The sequence below is a fragment of the Notechis scutatus genome, chromosome 4, assembly GCF_049901735.1.
Source record: "Notechis scutatus isolate UNSWTSFEM ecotype Mainland chromosome 4, rNotScu1.2, whole genome shotgun sequence".
Classification (NCBI taxonomy): Eukaryota; Metazoa; Chordata; class Lepidosauria; order Squamata; family Elapidae; genus Notechis; species Notechis scutatus.
In genome coordinates, this window is record NC_142012.1 from 8,859,848 (window position 1) to 8,876,075 (window position 16,228).

The following is a 16,228-nucleotide window of genomic DNA, read 5'->3' on the forward strand; positions in this document are numbered from 1 at the left end:
ATTCATCTGGCATCTCTTGCATTTGGAATTATTTTGGGACCAGACTGGGATATTAGTTAATTAGAGGTGATCTAATTTATGAATGTATTCGAATGTCCCTAAAGCCAGAATGTTGTTTCTTTTAATTTTATCCAACACGGGGGGAGGGGGGGACCTTCACATTTCTTTCATTCCTACCTACCTCCTCAGTAAGTTTAGTGTTGGATTTTTCCAAAGCATCAACCTTTGCCTGCAAGTTGTTGACTGTAGCACTGTCCAATAAAAAAAAAAAAAAAAAAGACATGGTGTAACCGTATGGAACTTAAGAACTCAACACACACTGACCAAATTTTCCACAGAAGATTTACCTCTTTACCTTAAATGTCTATTAAGCTCTTCTACGTAATTTTTCTGATCCAGAATTGCAGTAATTTGTCCATCACTGAAAATGGAACACAATGAATATTATTCACCGTGCACAGAGAGAAATATTAAGCAGTATGGCAGAGCAAAGCAATACGTTTAGGAAGAAGAATTTGTTGATTGCGTTGATGAAAAAGTCATATACAAATTCATTCGTTGGCCCATAGAAAAGCAGACATCAATTTTTTTCCTAACATGATAACAAAATAATGCTCATCAATCCAGAGAACAGTTGTTTGAAAATTAATACGACGTTTAGCAACAATTAAGATTTTTAAGGCCTACTATAGTCTGAATTCAGGGATGGGCTGCTGGGGGTTCGCAGGGATTCGGGAGGGCCCCTAGCTAAGATTCTGTGCAGTTCGGAGGACCCCCAAATCCCCGCCTACTCTGCCCCGCCCCTCCCAGAAGTTCCCCCACGGCCTGTTTTGGATACAGGTAAGTGCATGCAGAGAGACTCAGGAAGGGCAAAAACAGGGCTCCCGGAAGTTCAAAAGGCCAGAAATGAGTCCGCTTCCAGCTTCCAGAGGGTCTCTGCAGCCCAGGGAGGCTGTTTTTGCCTCCCGGAGGCTCGAGGGAAGCCTCCGGAGCCTGGGGAGGGCAAAACATCCCTCCCGCGCCGTGGTGCAGGGGAGGCCGATTAGGCCACGCCACCATGGCTACGGCCACCCAGCAACCAGGCCAAGAACCGTTGCGAACATTTTTGAAGCCCACCCCTGCCTGAATTGGCATGCGCTAAAAACATAGAATTAAATAATAAATAGATGATTGTCTGAAAAGAATTAGAAACCGTAACATGAAAAAAAAAATGTGTCATAATTATATATTTGTATAATGTTTGGACAAGTCAACATCCAGCCTCCAGAGCCATGCTATCTGCAGGAAAGGTCAAAAAAAAAGTCAAGAAGGTGATTATGAGAAGACATCCCACACTTTTATATGTGATGATTAATTTTCCTAGTTGCCATCCTGACTTTTTGACAAACTCACACTTACACACACTTAGACACCCTTGGCTCCTCTGCTGTTTCGCAGAGATAAAAGTGAATCTAGAAAAATGAGCGACTGGGAAAAAAAACACCAAGGTGTAAAATTGACAAAGTTCTCTTATAACAGAGCTTCAGAGAAGCATCTAAAAATACAGATTCTGGATAGGAACCAAAGGACTTACCCTTCACTGCCTTTACTGCTGCTGCCATCCTTCAAATACATTGAAAAATCAATAACGCCAACCTACGAGAGAAGACAGCAATACTTCACGTCCGACACTTGCAACTTTTTTTTTTTTCATTTTATTCGTCTTATACTCTAACTTATTAACTGTGTGATTCATCCAAGGCATGTTTAGTAATTGGGAACACGGCACAAACAGACTCGCAAGATTGATGTCGGCTCCATTATAAGCAGGCCAGGCCAAGAAATCAATTCCACAGAAAGGCTGAATTTATTTTTATTGAGATGGCCTATAACAGTGATGGCTAACCTTTTTGTCATCGTGTGCCGAAAGTATACCACCATCCCCCGCGTGCATTGCGCGCCTCTGGACTTGATCCAGGATGACGGCTTGCATGCTGAAAAAGATGGCTCTGCATGTCACTTCCGGCATGCATGCCATACTTTCGCCATCACGGGCCTATAATCACAAAACTGTCCAAGTCCTCTTCCGTTATAGAGGTAGTCCTTATGGAGCATGTCATGCCCCTGTCGGAATCTGATTCGGAGGGGGAGGCCGAACAGCTGACAGGGAGTGGGAGTATGGCTCCGTGGGCTGTGGAAGAAACTGAGGAAGGGCAAAGTCCGGCTGGGCAAAGCAGAGGAGAGGTAGAACAAGGGAGAGGGAATTCAGAGGAAGACCCAGGGTCACCCCCTCTTCATCCTAGGGCACGCAGGGAGGAACAGAGAAGGGAGCAACGTGAGTTGCATGGCTTATGGGGGAGGAAAGGGCCCTGATTCCCTTAATTAGCTGCAGCTCGGAACACAGTGTATAAAAGAGGAAGCTGCGCACAGCAAGTTGTTGAGAGCAAACATGAATTTATCTTGTATCGTCGTGGTTTATCTGTGTTCCTGGCGTCTTCCCAACTGTGTGTGTTTTGGCTGTGCTTTCAAGTCTGCAATTCCTTCTCCTGCCCTGTCAAGTTAATTACTGCAGCGTGGTTTGTTTGGATTTTTAGCTACAGTTTGTATGTACTTTGTTTTTGGACTGAATTTCCTCCACTTAAAGACTGTTCTTCAGAGAGTTTTTTCTCCAGCCAAAGGTAACCTAGACATTGGGGGCAAAGTTGGAGGTACTAAAGGGACTCTTCTTACTTATGTGACTGTGTTACCTTTGTGCCATGCCCCGGATCATCACAGAGCACAACATTTCTGTTGCTAAGTGAGACAGCTGTTAAATTAATTTCACCTCGTTTTGTTGTTAAGCGAATCACTTCGCTTTTTAAACATAGTTGTTAAGTGAATCTGGCTTCCCCATTGACTTTGCTCGTGAGAAGGTCACAAAAAAGGGGAATCACATGACCCCCAAGGATGCTGCAACCATCATAAATATGAGTCGGTTGCCAAACGTCTGAATTTCGATCACGTGACCACAGTCGTAAATGTGAAAAATGGCCGCCAGTCACTTTTTTCAGTGTTGTTGTAACTTTAAACAGTCACTAAATGTTAAATGCTGCAAGTCTAGGACTAGCTGCAGTTCAGTGAGATAGGGAGGTGTCTGCCTCTTTTGCTTCCTGTTCTGGACTTAAAATTTAAGTTTCTCCTCAGTCACTCTTGCCAAGGTTTTCTTCCTTGTAATATTTCTCAACCTTAACATCTTGGACTTCATTCCCCAGAATTCCCTGCCCACTTAGTAAAGTCACATTTGACTTGACATGCTGTTAGGATACTAAATGTGGACCAGTAAATTTACAATAGGCCAGAACACACAGTTGTCGTTGATTGGTCAGAGTCAGAGAACCGGTAGTGGAAATGTTGAGTAGTTCAGGGAACCAGCAAATCCCACATCTGGGTGGCCCCGCCCTCATATAGTCTCCGCCTCCTACGTCCCAGCTGATCGGCTGGGTCTTTTTGGTTGCCCTGCACAGGAGAACGGAGCTGGAAAGCAGGCTAGTGGGGTGGGAGGGAGGGAGGGAGATTTTGCAGTAACCTTCCCCCAGGAGTGGGGAGGAAATGTTTACAGTATCCTTCCCCTGCCACGCCCGCCAAGCCACGCCCACAGAATCAGTAGTAAAAAAAATTTGAATCCCACTCCTGGTCAGAGTTCTGACTCATGCATGAGGTAATCTATGCCATGATTGGTTGCCATAAGCGTAAAGGGGGCGTTTCCCTTTCCCCCTGTCTTTTTCTCTTCAGTGTGTTCTACATACAGGTAATCCTCGACTTACAACAGTTCGCTTAGTGACCGTTCAAAGTTACAACGGCACTGAAAAACTGACTTGCGACCATTTTTCACACTTCGACTTTTGCAGCATCCCTATGATCACATGGTCAAAATTCAGATGCTGGTTTGTATTTATGACCGTCGCTGTGTCCCAAGGTCATGTGATCACGTTCTGTGACAAGCAAAGTCAACGGGGGAAGCCGTATTTGCTTAACAATCAGGTTACTAACTTATCAACTGCAGTGATTTATTTACCGTAACAACGGTGGCAAGAAAGACTGTAAAAATGGGGCAACTTGAGAAATGTTTCCCTCGACAACAGAAATTTTGGGCTCAATTACAGTCGTAAGTCGAGGACTGCCTGTACTGTTTAATTTACCTCATGATGTTCCTGACTATCTTGCGTTTTCTCTTTCTGTAGGATGATGAAGACTACAATTTGTGTTATTGTCTCTGACTTTATCTGGACAGCTGCTGTGCAATTCCCTGACACACACTCAACCTTCAATATAGCCAACTGCAAGAAGGCTAATTGTTATCTACACGCTAAGTAACTCCCCATTTATGTGTAAACATAAGATCTGGCACCTGAGAATCCAAGTCTTCTCCCTTCATGCAAAAATTAGCATCAATGACATTGAGGCCCACTAAAAGTCCAGCGATTATAGCCCCCTCTTCCTCCATCATGAGAGCATTCGCTTCGTAAAATTCACTGCAAAACATATTGAAATATAAATGGTTACAATATTGTTATTATTATTATGATTATTTAAGGTTTAATCTTCAATTCGATTGACAGCCTGGGACTGGAAAAAAAAACTGAACAGTTCAAGTCCAGACCCAGGACCTAAGAGATGTTAATGTCATATCTGAGTATATAGGCAGTTTCAAGTAAGGTGGTTTTTTTTTTTTAAAAAAAAAGTCAGAATATTCAGGTCTAATAGTTCAAAATGTATTATTTAAGATTTAATCTTTAATCAATTTCACAATCTGGGATTGGTAAAACAGTTCAAGTCCAGACCTAGGACCTAAGAGATGTTTAAAATGTATTATTTAAGATTTAATCTTCAATTCGTTTCACAGTCTGGAACTGTAAACACTTAACAGTTCAAGTCCTAACCAAGGACCTAACAGCTGTTAAGGTCACATATGATAGTGATGATAATAATAAAAAGTATTATTATTATTTAGCATATTCAGTCTATGTAATTAGAAGTAAAATTTCTATGGGGGTTTCATTTACCTGTTTCTTTCTTTTGCTGGACTACACACAGCCAGAGGTGTGTGTGTATGCTTTGCTCTGGGACTTGCCAAGAACGTGGGAGCGTTTGGGGAAATTTGGAGCATTAAAAGGGACTTTGAACTCTCCGCTGGCTGTGTGACCTTTGTGCCTTGTTCCGGGTGGAAGGAGGAGTCAAGTGGGGGCCAAGTTTGGAATCATTGCATGGTTGCAAATGATGTAAACTTCATTCCCTCATCCATGAAGCCTTATCTGAATATTCCCATGGGAAGGCAAGCAGTCTAGGAAGAAGATTCTTGTAATATAGGTGTGCAAACAATAAAGTTACTGACTTTGGCTATTTATGAGAGGCTATGGTTGCTTGCTCCAGACATGACATATTCTAACAAGTCCCCAAAAGGGAAATGTTTAAATTTCACCCTCTTAAAAATTTTAGACCAGTGAAAGTAACAATATGGGATATAAAAAGACTTCTTAAAGACAGCATCTGATTGATGTAACACCACATGAGGATTTCCATTCAAGAATGAACCGAGTTCTCACCTGAGAATTTCCCTTCTGTTTATCAAAGCTTTCATGTACTCTGAAAGTTTCTTCTGCATCAATGCCAGGCGCAGCCAGGCTCTACCCCTTCCCACGGGAGTCCTACCAAGTCCCAAAGACAAAGGAAAACTGTTGTTACACATAAGGTGGCAGGTCTCCTAAGTGCCAAAATTCTGCGCACAAAATAAAACAATAAAAGTGGACGACTAATTTTCCCCTCCCCTCCAATTAGACAAAAGTAAATACAAGAAGGGGTCCAATGGCTGAGAAGAGGAGCGGTGTCCTAATGCACAGGGTGAAAAACGTACTCGACTGAATTTTATTTGAAGCGTTTTTCCGATCATACTCTTTAGAAGTGTTATACTGTAACTTGACTAGCTCGATACCCATGCTTTGCTATGAAACGATGTGGTTGGGCTTAGTTTTGGGGGAGGAAAATAAGGGGGGAAATTCTGCCTCTGCCTACCAGCATCCATCGGTGTTCATCTAGCTAGTGTCTTGTCAGTGTGTGAGAGAGTTGAGGGCTATTTGGAAATTGAAACAGTATTTGCTGTGTGAGCAAGGAGACAGCAAGGAACCTGGGTGTGGCTTAGCTCAATTGTTCTGTACTAAAGCTGCTTGCTGCTGTGAAACTGAAACTCCTCTCCTCTGCTTGTGTTTTGCATTTGGAACAGATTTCTTTTCAGGTGGGAAGGGGGAGAAGAACTCCTTAGCATCAGAGCGTGTTAATAATAATATACAAAATACTAATGCTCTGATGGTCATTTTGAAAAATCCTTTCTTAGTGAGCACCTAGAAGCCAAGAGAAACATACGTGCCAAATTTCAAGTTTGTAGGCTTTACGGTTCTGGAGATTTTGTCATGATGCGTGACTGGTTATTTCACTTTTATATACATAGATTAAGAATCACTTAACCACACAGGTTAAGTGGTTAAGATACTAGGCTTGTCGATTGGAAGGCTGGCAGTTTGAGACCTAAGTACTGCATGATGGATTGAGTTCCCATTACTTGCCCCAGCTCCTGCCAATTTAGTTCGGAAAGCATGCAAATGCAAGTAGATCAATAGGTACCACTTTGGTGGGAAAGTAACAGCGTTCCTTGTGCCTCGATGTATAGTCATGCTGGCCACATAACCACCAAAAGCATATTTGGACAACACTGATTCCTTTCGCTTAGAAATGGGAGATGAGCACCGCTCTCTAGAGTCGGATATGACTGACAGACAAAATCTTTTATCTTTTTTTTTTTAAAGCTTAAATACAGGTAGTCCCTCTGTCTATGACTGATATCTTGCATAAAGAGCAGAGCAGATCCAACATGACCTTCTACTTCAAAAATTGAGCTGTTATAGACTCCTGAACAAGTCCTTAGTGAATAGAGTTACTGCTTTACAGAATTTCTGGAAAAAAAACCTGATAGGCATCTTCTTGTGGAAAGAACAGAGAAAGACAACACTTACTTTAGCCCTGGCAAATCTTTAACGCTTGCTGTGATTTCTCCAGCTTCCGGAACAAATTTCTCTACCAGTTCCAGAGGTCCCCAAAATGACTTATTTTGGCCCAGAAAAGTCTTCTTGGCTAAACAAAAAACATTTGTTTGTTTGTTTATAATATCTGAATCGCCATTTTAAGTCATTTGGAAGAGTGGCATTGCAAACACTTTCAACATATCTCAATACTGTTATCTTAATCCAGATTTCCCCAATCATATCTCCCAGGTATTTGTGCAACAAAACTCTGATTAATTCCGGTCATGGCTTTAATTCCGGTGGAACAGCTTGCCTTCAGAAACTGTGGGCGCTCCCTCACTGGAGATTTTTAAGAAGAGACTAGACAACCATTTGTCTGAAATGGCATAGAGCAGTGATGGCGAATATTTTTGTTGTGGTGTACCGAAAGTGTGCGCGCCAGCACCCACAATGCAATGCGCCCCGCCCCCCCGCGCATGCACACGCAACACCCCCGCCACGCCCCTTATCTGCACTGCGCATGCGTGTGCCTCTCAGTTGATTTTTGGCCCATTTGAGGCTATTTTCACCCTCCCGGAGGCTTGAGGGAAGCCTCTGCGGCCTCGGGAGGCTGAAAAACAGGCCTTCTACAAAATACTGGAAGTGCCCGTTTTCAACCTCCAGAGGGCCTCTGGAGCCCGGAGGAGGCCGTTTTCTCCCTCCCGGGAACTCAAGGGAAGCAACTGGAGCCTCGTGAGGCTGAAAACAGGCCCGTTTTGGCACTTTCAGTTTTTCCAGGACCATTTTTCAGCCTCCAAAGGCTGCAGAGGGTTTTCTCAAGCCTCTGGGAGGCCGAAAACGGCTTCAAACAGGCCGAAAATCATCTGGGAGGCACACACATGCACAGTGCAGGTAAGTTTGGCTGGGGCTCGCGTGCCTGCACAAACGGCTCTGCGTGCCACCTGTGCCATAGGTTCACCATCACGGGCATAGAGCCACCTGGTTGAGCAGGGGGTTGGACTAGCTTTATTTATTTATTAATTAAACTTGTATGCCAGCCATCTCTAGGCAGTTTACAATCATAAAAACCACAAGATGAAACATAAAAACAATACACATTAACACTAAAATTGATTTAAAATATTGGTTCTTCCCCATTCATTTAATCATGTTCCCACTTCGTTCTGTTTGAAAGTGTACATTAAATGTTTTAGTTGATTCCATAAATCAATAAATTGATTTTTAAAGGCTTATGATTCTTATCCTACTGGGGTAGACCATCAAATTAGGTCCTGGATGTTTGGATATGAAGATGTATTGAGGGAAAACCTGGAAATAAGGTCTACTATATTTGCCCACTACCAAGAAATAAAAAAAAATATAGACTTATGGACTTTACTGATGAAAATGGACTATCCCTTTAAACCAGGAGTCTCCAAACTTGGCAACATTAAGACTTGTGGACTTCAACTCCCAGAATTCTTGCAAAGCTGGCTGAAGAATTCTGGGAGTTGAAGTCCACAAGTCTGAAAGTTGCCAAGTTTGGAGACTCACTGCTTTAACCAACACTTTATTAGTTTAGTTTACTTTATTGTCATAGCACCTCGTACAACGAAATTAAATACCATCTTCAGTATGAAAATAAACACAAACACATTCTATACATTGAATTGAAAACCCCTGATATTGCATTAACATTGCACTATACAGTAGAATTCAATATAGCTGCCCTCGGATAGAAGCTGTTTATCTAAAAAAATGTCTTAGAAAACAAAACATACTGCTGTCAACTCATAAAACATTTTGTATACACGTTTTATAGTTGACAACAGAAAGAAGGGTGGGGGGAGTTTCAAAGAGCAGTAGGCAGTGTGGAATCGAAAGTACATTCCATTCATATTTTCTTCAGAGACTGATTAAATGACTGAAGCTTCTGCCACGAAAAAATCTAATTGGAGAGCATGATTGATGACTCTTGGCTATTGATGTTTTTCGTTGGATGATACTCCCAGATTTGGGGGGGGTGGGAAAGCAGGATCAAGGGTGGCAGTGAATTACACATCTCAGAGTTGGCTACGCCCAGGTAAATGCTGGACGTAGAATGTTACCTTCAAATAAATCTTTTTTAGTTTTGGGAGTGTGGCTCGAGGCTTGTGGTTTAATTGGAGTAACTGCCGGAATCCTGACAACTGCTCTAGTTTATTCCAGTTTAAGAATCTGGATATAATCCCTAGAGGAGATCTTCTGTCAATCTATACCCACCTTTTAAGCCATGTTTAAGGCAGTGCTCCATGACTACAAAAAACTGCTGAAGAGGTGCATAGTCGGAGTCCAAGGTTCTCCCAAGATTTAGAGCAGATTCTATTAAGCCCTTTATGCTTAGCTTCGCCATATTCATCAGATTCATGCGTTCATTGGCCATGACATAGTTGGGATCTACAAGAGAACATATAGACACAGTTTAATGAGAAACAGGATTGTAATTTCAATTGACTGGGAAAAAAAAAACTAAAAAAAGACAGAGATAACAGCTGGCAGACCTAAAGGAGCAGGCGAGGCCAGATCATGGTGGGAAAAGTCTATCTTCTAGTGTGATTGCTAAGCATTGAGACTGACATGGTGGAACCTCAATATAAAGAATATTGTATAATTTATTGTATTGTATCATTAAGAATGACAACTGTCATATCTTCCAAAAAATAGTTCAAGAATGGTGAAAGTTAAAAAATAATCCTTGTAGAAAACAGGCAATATTTTTAAGGTAGACTTCCCAAAAGATTGAAGTGGACCAAGTCCCCCAAATTTCCACCCAGGTGGTAGAAGACAATTATATATAGAGGTCGTCCTCGACTTACGACCACAATGGAGCCCAAACTTTCCATTGCTAAGCTAGGCAGGTGTTAAGTGAGTCACACATCCCGTTTTACGACCATTTTGTCATGGTGGTTAAGTGAATCGCTGCAGTTCTTAAGGGAAACACATGGTCATTAAGCAAATCTGGATTGTCCCATTGGCTTTGCTTATCAGAAATTACCTAGGAAAGTTGTGAATGACAATCCCAGGCAGGACCCTACAACCACTGTAAATACAATGCAGAGGTGGTATTCAGCAGGTTCTGACCAGTTCTGGAGAACCGGTAGTGGAAATTTTGAGTGGTTCAGAGAACCGTCCAATACCACCTCTGACTGGCCCCGCCCCCCTCTATTCTCTGCCTCCCGAGTCCCAGCTGATTGGCTGGGTCTTCTTTGGTTGCCCTGCACAGGAGAACGGAGCTGGAAAGCAGGTTAGTGGGTGGGGAGGGAATGGGGATTTTGCAGTAACCTTCCCCCAGGAGTGGGGAGGGAATGGGGATTTTACAGGATCCTTCCCCTGCCATGCCCACCAAGCCACGCCCACAGAACCGGTAGTAAAAAAAAATTGAATCCCACCACTGATACAATGCCTGCTGGCTACAGAATTCTGGGAGTTGAAGTCCACATATCTTAATTCTGGCAGTAGAAATCCACACATCTTAAAAATAACAAGTTTGAGAAACACTCCAATAAGAAACATGTTGTTTGTAAAACTTTGCTTACACCGTAGAATTAGATACATGGCAGAAATTGTGGGACAGAAACTATAAATTAACGATGTCAACTGCATACAAAGAAAATCTGTGTAAGATGTTTTCTAGATGGCACTTTGCATCGGCAAGACTGGCAAGGACGTTTAAAGATAAATCAGCTAAATGCTGGAAATGTCACCAGACACCTGGATCATATTATCATATGTGGTGGTCATGCATAGAAGCCAAAAGATATTGGACAAAAATACACATGTGGTTGGAAAAGATGATATAGCAACATATAGATTTAAAACCTGAAATATTTCTGTTGGGGATTATACCTGAAATTTATAGTAAAGAAAAGGCATACTTAATCATGCATGTATTAACCGCAGCTAGAATTGTATTTGCACAAAATTGGAAAAGTGAGAAGATTACGACAGATGAGAATGTGATCAGGAAAATATTAGAATGTGCGGAAATGAATAGACTAACACTTGCAATTAAAGAAAAGGAACAGACCGAATACTATCTGATATGGGAACTATTTTATCAATGGCTGGAGAATAGAAATGGAAATTAGAAATTAAAGAAGACTAGCGAAAAATAGTAAACATGTGAACAAGAATTAAATACATTAAGAGGGGATTGTTATAATAATTATATATTATGCATAGTAGTATAAAGTATAAAGTACTATAAGTATAAAGTAGTATAAAATAAGTATAAAGTACTTATATTATAGTAATGAGTATGTATTAATTGTAATTGTTATTGCACAAGATATTTGTACCCAGACATCACACCGTTGAAACGGAAGATGGATTGTTCGTATAAAATAAAATAAAAAAATTGCAAGGAAGGAAGGAAGGAAGGAAGGAAGGAAAGAAGGAAGGAAGGAAGGAAGGAAGGAAGGAAGGAAGGAAAGAAAGAAAGAAAGAAGAAGAAAGAAAGAAAGAAAGAAAGAAAGAAAGAAAGAAAGAAAGAAAGAAAGAAAGAAAGAAAGAAAGAAAGAAAGAAAGATGTTGTTTGTTAAACATGGTCTGAATCATTTTTTTGGCTTTTCAATTTATACCGCTACACAATAATACCCCACTAAGTATTATTATTAAGTTTCCTGCTAATCCTAATTTGCAAACCTATTTACCAAGACAATGTGGGTGGCCATTAAGACAAGGGCTGATAATGACAATTCCATAATGGAAACACAGAACCAAGAACAGCATAATCTAATATATGCAAAGGAGAGTGGTTGCCTAATGCAACAGATCCTTCTTCCTCTAAGAACGATCATTTGCATTGCAAATCAGGCATGAATCTCTGCAGAGAACAGAACATCCAAGATTGGCAATCTTAAGACTTGTGAACTTCAAAATGCCCCCAAATTCCCCAGCCAGCCATGTGGAAGTGGGCAGGGAGCATTGCAGAGTTCTTTAAAAAAAATTTTTTTAAAAAAAAGCTGACTTGCATGACAAAACAGAAGGCCCCAAAGCTTGAGTTTAAAGACTTGGTAGTCTGTAGAATAAAATAGGCAAATCAATAAAGTATTTCCTCACTAAACAGAATTCTTCCCTCTCTAGAAAACTGTTATGAAGACAAATCCAGGAACTGTTTCGAAGGAACTCAGTTTGTTTCCGAAGGAATACAGATAATTTTTTTTTACTAATCTACACAAATTTTCCAAGCCACCAGCTACACGTCGTGGGTTGCTTCCTTTAAGACCATCCCTCGATTCAGAAAATGTAACCCATATTGTACTTTCACACTTAAAACAGACTCCTTGTTGACGGTACTCATTAAAAGAGCAAAGAACCTTTCCTTTTCTTAGTAACAGGTAGTCCTCAACTTCTAACCCACAAATGAGCCCAGAATTAGGGTCATAAGTTTTGCTCATCGTTAAGTGGGTCATCATACGAATGATCAAATTTTATGACATTTTTTGCAGAGATTGTTAAGCAAATCTGAGATTGTTAAGTGAACATATTGCTTGCAATGGGCGTTTCTTTGCCAGAAAAATTGGACATAAATGACAATTTCTGGCAAAAAAAAAAAAGATTGTAAATGGTGATCATGTGATAACGGGATATTGCAAATGGCCGTAGATATGAGCTGGCTGGCAAGTGCCCAAAACAAAAAATAGTTTTGCTTAGTAGCCATGAAAATTTTGGGCTCAATTTTGGTCATAAGTTGAGGACTATCTGTACTGTAAACCATCTCAAACAGTATTTTTCTCTTTAACAGATGAAATAAAATTATAAATGACAACAAACGTCCAAGTTTAACCATTTCATACCTGTAGTTAACCGAGGGAAGCAATGTGTAATTAAATAAACAGGTTACAAAATTATTACCGGACTGCCAGTAGAAGAGAATACAGGTAGCACTCGACTTACAACAATTGAGCCCAAAATTTCCGTTGTTACGTGAGACATTTGTTAAGTGAGTTTTGCCCCATTTTACAACCGTTTTTGCCACAGTTGTTAAGTGAATCATTGCAGTTGATAAGTTAGGAACCTGGTTCTTAAGTGAATCTGGCTTCCCCATTGACTTTGCTTGTCGGAAGGTCTCAAAAGGGGATCCCATGACCTCGGGACACTGCAGCCATCATAAATATGAGTCAGTTGCCAAGCATCTGAATTTTGATCATGTGACCTTGGCTGTAACTCTGAAAAATGGTCCTAAGTCACTTTTTTCACTGCCGTTGTAACTATGAACAGTACTAAATGAACTGTTGTAAATCAAGGACTACCTGTATTTGTAGCTCAGGGCTGAACTATGGACTCCTGGGTGCTCTCTGAGCTTGGCTGTTTTCTTACAGACGTTTCATGACCCAACTAGGTAACATCATCAGTGCTACGGTAGAAAGAAACTGGGGCTTTATTCTTGCTCCCACACCTTCCACAGAATTCCAAATCCATTATGCCTATGGAGATTCCCGATTATCCAGGTCATGCTTGTCCCCAAAAGTAGCTTTTCCAAAAGGAAACTGATCTCTCTTGCTTTTTTTTTTTTCCTTTTGATAACGTTTCCCTTCTCATTCAAGGAATTTCTTCAGTTCTAACTTGGAGGAGACAGGAAACGATTTCAAAGCGGGGGGCGGGGGGGGGGGGAGACCCAAGAAAGTCCAGTTGCCTTTTGCAAAAAATACTTTTGGGACGTCCAAATCTATTAGGTAAAGGTAAAAAGGTTCCCCTCACACCTACGTGCTAGTCGTTTCCGGCTCTAGGGGGCGATGCTCATCTCTGTTACAAAGCCGAAGAGCCAGCGCTGTCTGAGGATGTCTCCGTGGTCATGTGGCCGCCATGACTAAACGTCGAAGGCGCACGGAACGGTGTTACTTTCCCACCAAAGGGGTCCCTATTTTCCTACTTGCATTTTTTACGTGCTTTCGAACTGCTAAGTTGGCAGAAGCTGGGACAAGTAACGGGAGCTCACTCCGTTATGCTGCGCTAGGGATTCGAACCACCGACCTTTCTGATTGACAAGCTCAGCGTCTTAGCCACTGAGCCACCACGTCCTCAATTCAAATCTATTACTGTCTCTTAAAGTAAGACTGGAACTCATCACATCTTGGCATATGCCTAGTCTCAAATTTAGTAACAGAGGAGATGCTGAAGTACAGTAGAACCAAAAATCATGTTGACTTTTTCATATTTTCCTATTTCCATCAGCCCAATGGGACAACATGCTTGTCACATGCCACAGTTAAATTAGATGGTGTTAGAGAAAGCTTTATTTATAACGGAAATCTTTTGAAGCCAGACCTATCAGATGTAAACGTGGGAAATAAGGAAATGCACAAAAAGCCACTTTATTACATTCCAAAATATAAATCCACAAACCCTCAAAGCTTACAGTTTTCTGTCGTAACACCGAGTCTCTTATCCATTTCTGCTTTCTTGCCTAGGAGTGCGGCACCAAAAAAATTATTCCCCAACCGCAACCAGTTGCTGTTTCATTTGTTTACATCCTTTCCACAATGAATTGTGGCATATCATACACAGGCTGCATTTACATCACACATGCAACCACAAATCAGCCAATCACATTTGAGCCTCCTGCTTTGGCAGGAGCTGGCTAAGGGTTAGCTACTTTATTATTCCATGGACTGTTGCGTGATGCCAACAGTTTGTGAAAACTTCACTGTGATCTTGCTAATCACTGGTACGTACACAGGGTGAGTAAGCACTGCAAGTTACAAACAGAGGAACAGAGTTGGAAGAGGCCTTGGAAGTCTTCTAACCCTGGCTGATTTAGCTGAAGGAGGGTGCCAGCTAAAAGAACAGCAAAATGGTTATTGGAGAGAAACCTCTTTAAAGCTTTTTTTTTGCTGGGCAAGTTTAACAGAATAACAGAGTTTGGAAGGGACCTTGGAGGTCTTCTAGTCCAACCCCCTGCCAAGCAGGAGACCATATTCCATTTTAGACAGATGGTTGTTCAGTCTCTTCTTAAAAACCTCCAGTGTTGGAGCATCCACAATTTCTGGAGAGAAGCTGTTCCACTGATTTAATTGTTCTTGCTGTCAGGAAATTTCTCCTAAGTTGCCAGGTTGGATCTTTCCTTTATTTGTTTCCATCTGTTGCTTCTTGTCCTGCCTTCAGGGGCTTTGGAGAATAAATGGACCCCCTCTTCTTTGTGGCAACCTCTTAGATATGGGAACACTGCTATTTCTATCACCCCTAATCCTTATTTTCATCGAACTAGAGATACCCAATTCCAGCAACTGTTCTTCATGAATTTTAGCCTCCAGTAGCCTAATCATCTTTGTTCTTCTCTGCACTTTCTAGAGTCTCAACATCTTTTTTTTATATTGTGGTGACCAAAATTGGATGCAAAATTCCAAGTGTGGCCTTACCAAGGTGTTATAAAATGGCATGAAGACTTCACATGTTTTTTATTCTACCCCTCTGCTAATACAAATACATTTTTCCTCATTCACTTATAAAGGCTATCATTTCTCTGAATATCTAATTATAACTTCCCGTACATGTCTTAAATGTAGCTGTTTTTATCCCCTTACAGCACGTTGTCCACGTGCACTCAGCACATACACCAAATAGGTTGAAGTAATGTGCCAAAACGACGGGACAAAGGCAAAATTTTGAGATACGAGATATGATTGGACAGGCATTTACCTGAAAGGTTGGACTAGAAGACCTCCAAGGTCTCTTCCAACACTGTTACAAGAAATGAACAGAAAAAAATAAGCAAAAAAAATGCATGGGTGTGGCAGCAAACATTTGTCAAAGGTTTTTAAAAACCTTTCATATAATGAAAGAAGAAACAGTCAAGAATGAAAGGTATAAACAAGGCAGCGAAAGGTATACAACATATACCATTTAATGAATCCTTGAACCTTAAATAAATGTACTGTTGACAACCCTTTCAGAAAATATTCCAGGATTATTCTTTGCTGGATTTTTTGTTGTTGAAGACTTAAAAGATTTATTTGCTCCAGTCCAGATATGATGAGATTTAGAAAGCTGTTTTATTATCTGTTGCCACATGCAGGGGTTCTATCAATTATTTATATATTTAACCCAGTTTTAAGGATTTGGTTCTGGATGTTGAGAGACTAATCTATTTCCTTTTTGGAGAACAAGTTACAGGTAGTCCTCAATTTATGACCACAACTCTGTTCTGTTCTGAATCCAGGTGGTTGTTAAGTGAGGCA

General features: G+C 41.0%; 1 protein-coding gene across 5 annotated transcripts in view; it reads right to left on the reverse strand.

The window, feature by feature from the left end:
• RUFY3 (RUN and FYVE domain containing 3) overlaps window positions 1-16,228 on the reverse strand; it is a 62,615-nt gene that overhangs the window by 31,648 nt on the left and 14,739 nt on the right. For all 5 annotated transcript variants that reach the window (XM_026676483.2, XM_087962720.1, XM_026676482.2 and 2 more), the window contains 7 exons: window positions 9,273-9,446; window positions 7,023-7,140; window positions 5,562-5,663; window positions 4,367-4,490; window positions 1,574-1,635; window positions 356-421; window positions 182-251 (listed from right to left, as the gene is read on the reverse strand). In XM_026676483.2, the coding sequence (XP_026532268.2) occupies window positions 182-251; window positions 356-421; window positions 1,574-1,635; window positions 4,367-4,490; window positions 5,562-5,663; window positions 7,023-7,140; window positions 9,273-9,446 (716 nt within the window). The remainder of the gene's footprint in view (window positions 1-181; window positions 252-355; window positions 422-1,573; window positions 1,636-4,366; window positions 4,491-5,561; window positions 5,664-7,022; window positions 7,141-9,272; window positions 9,447-16,228) is intronic.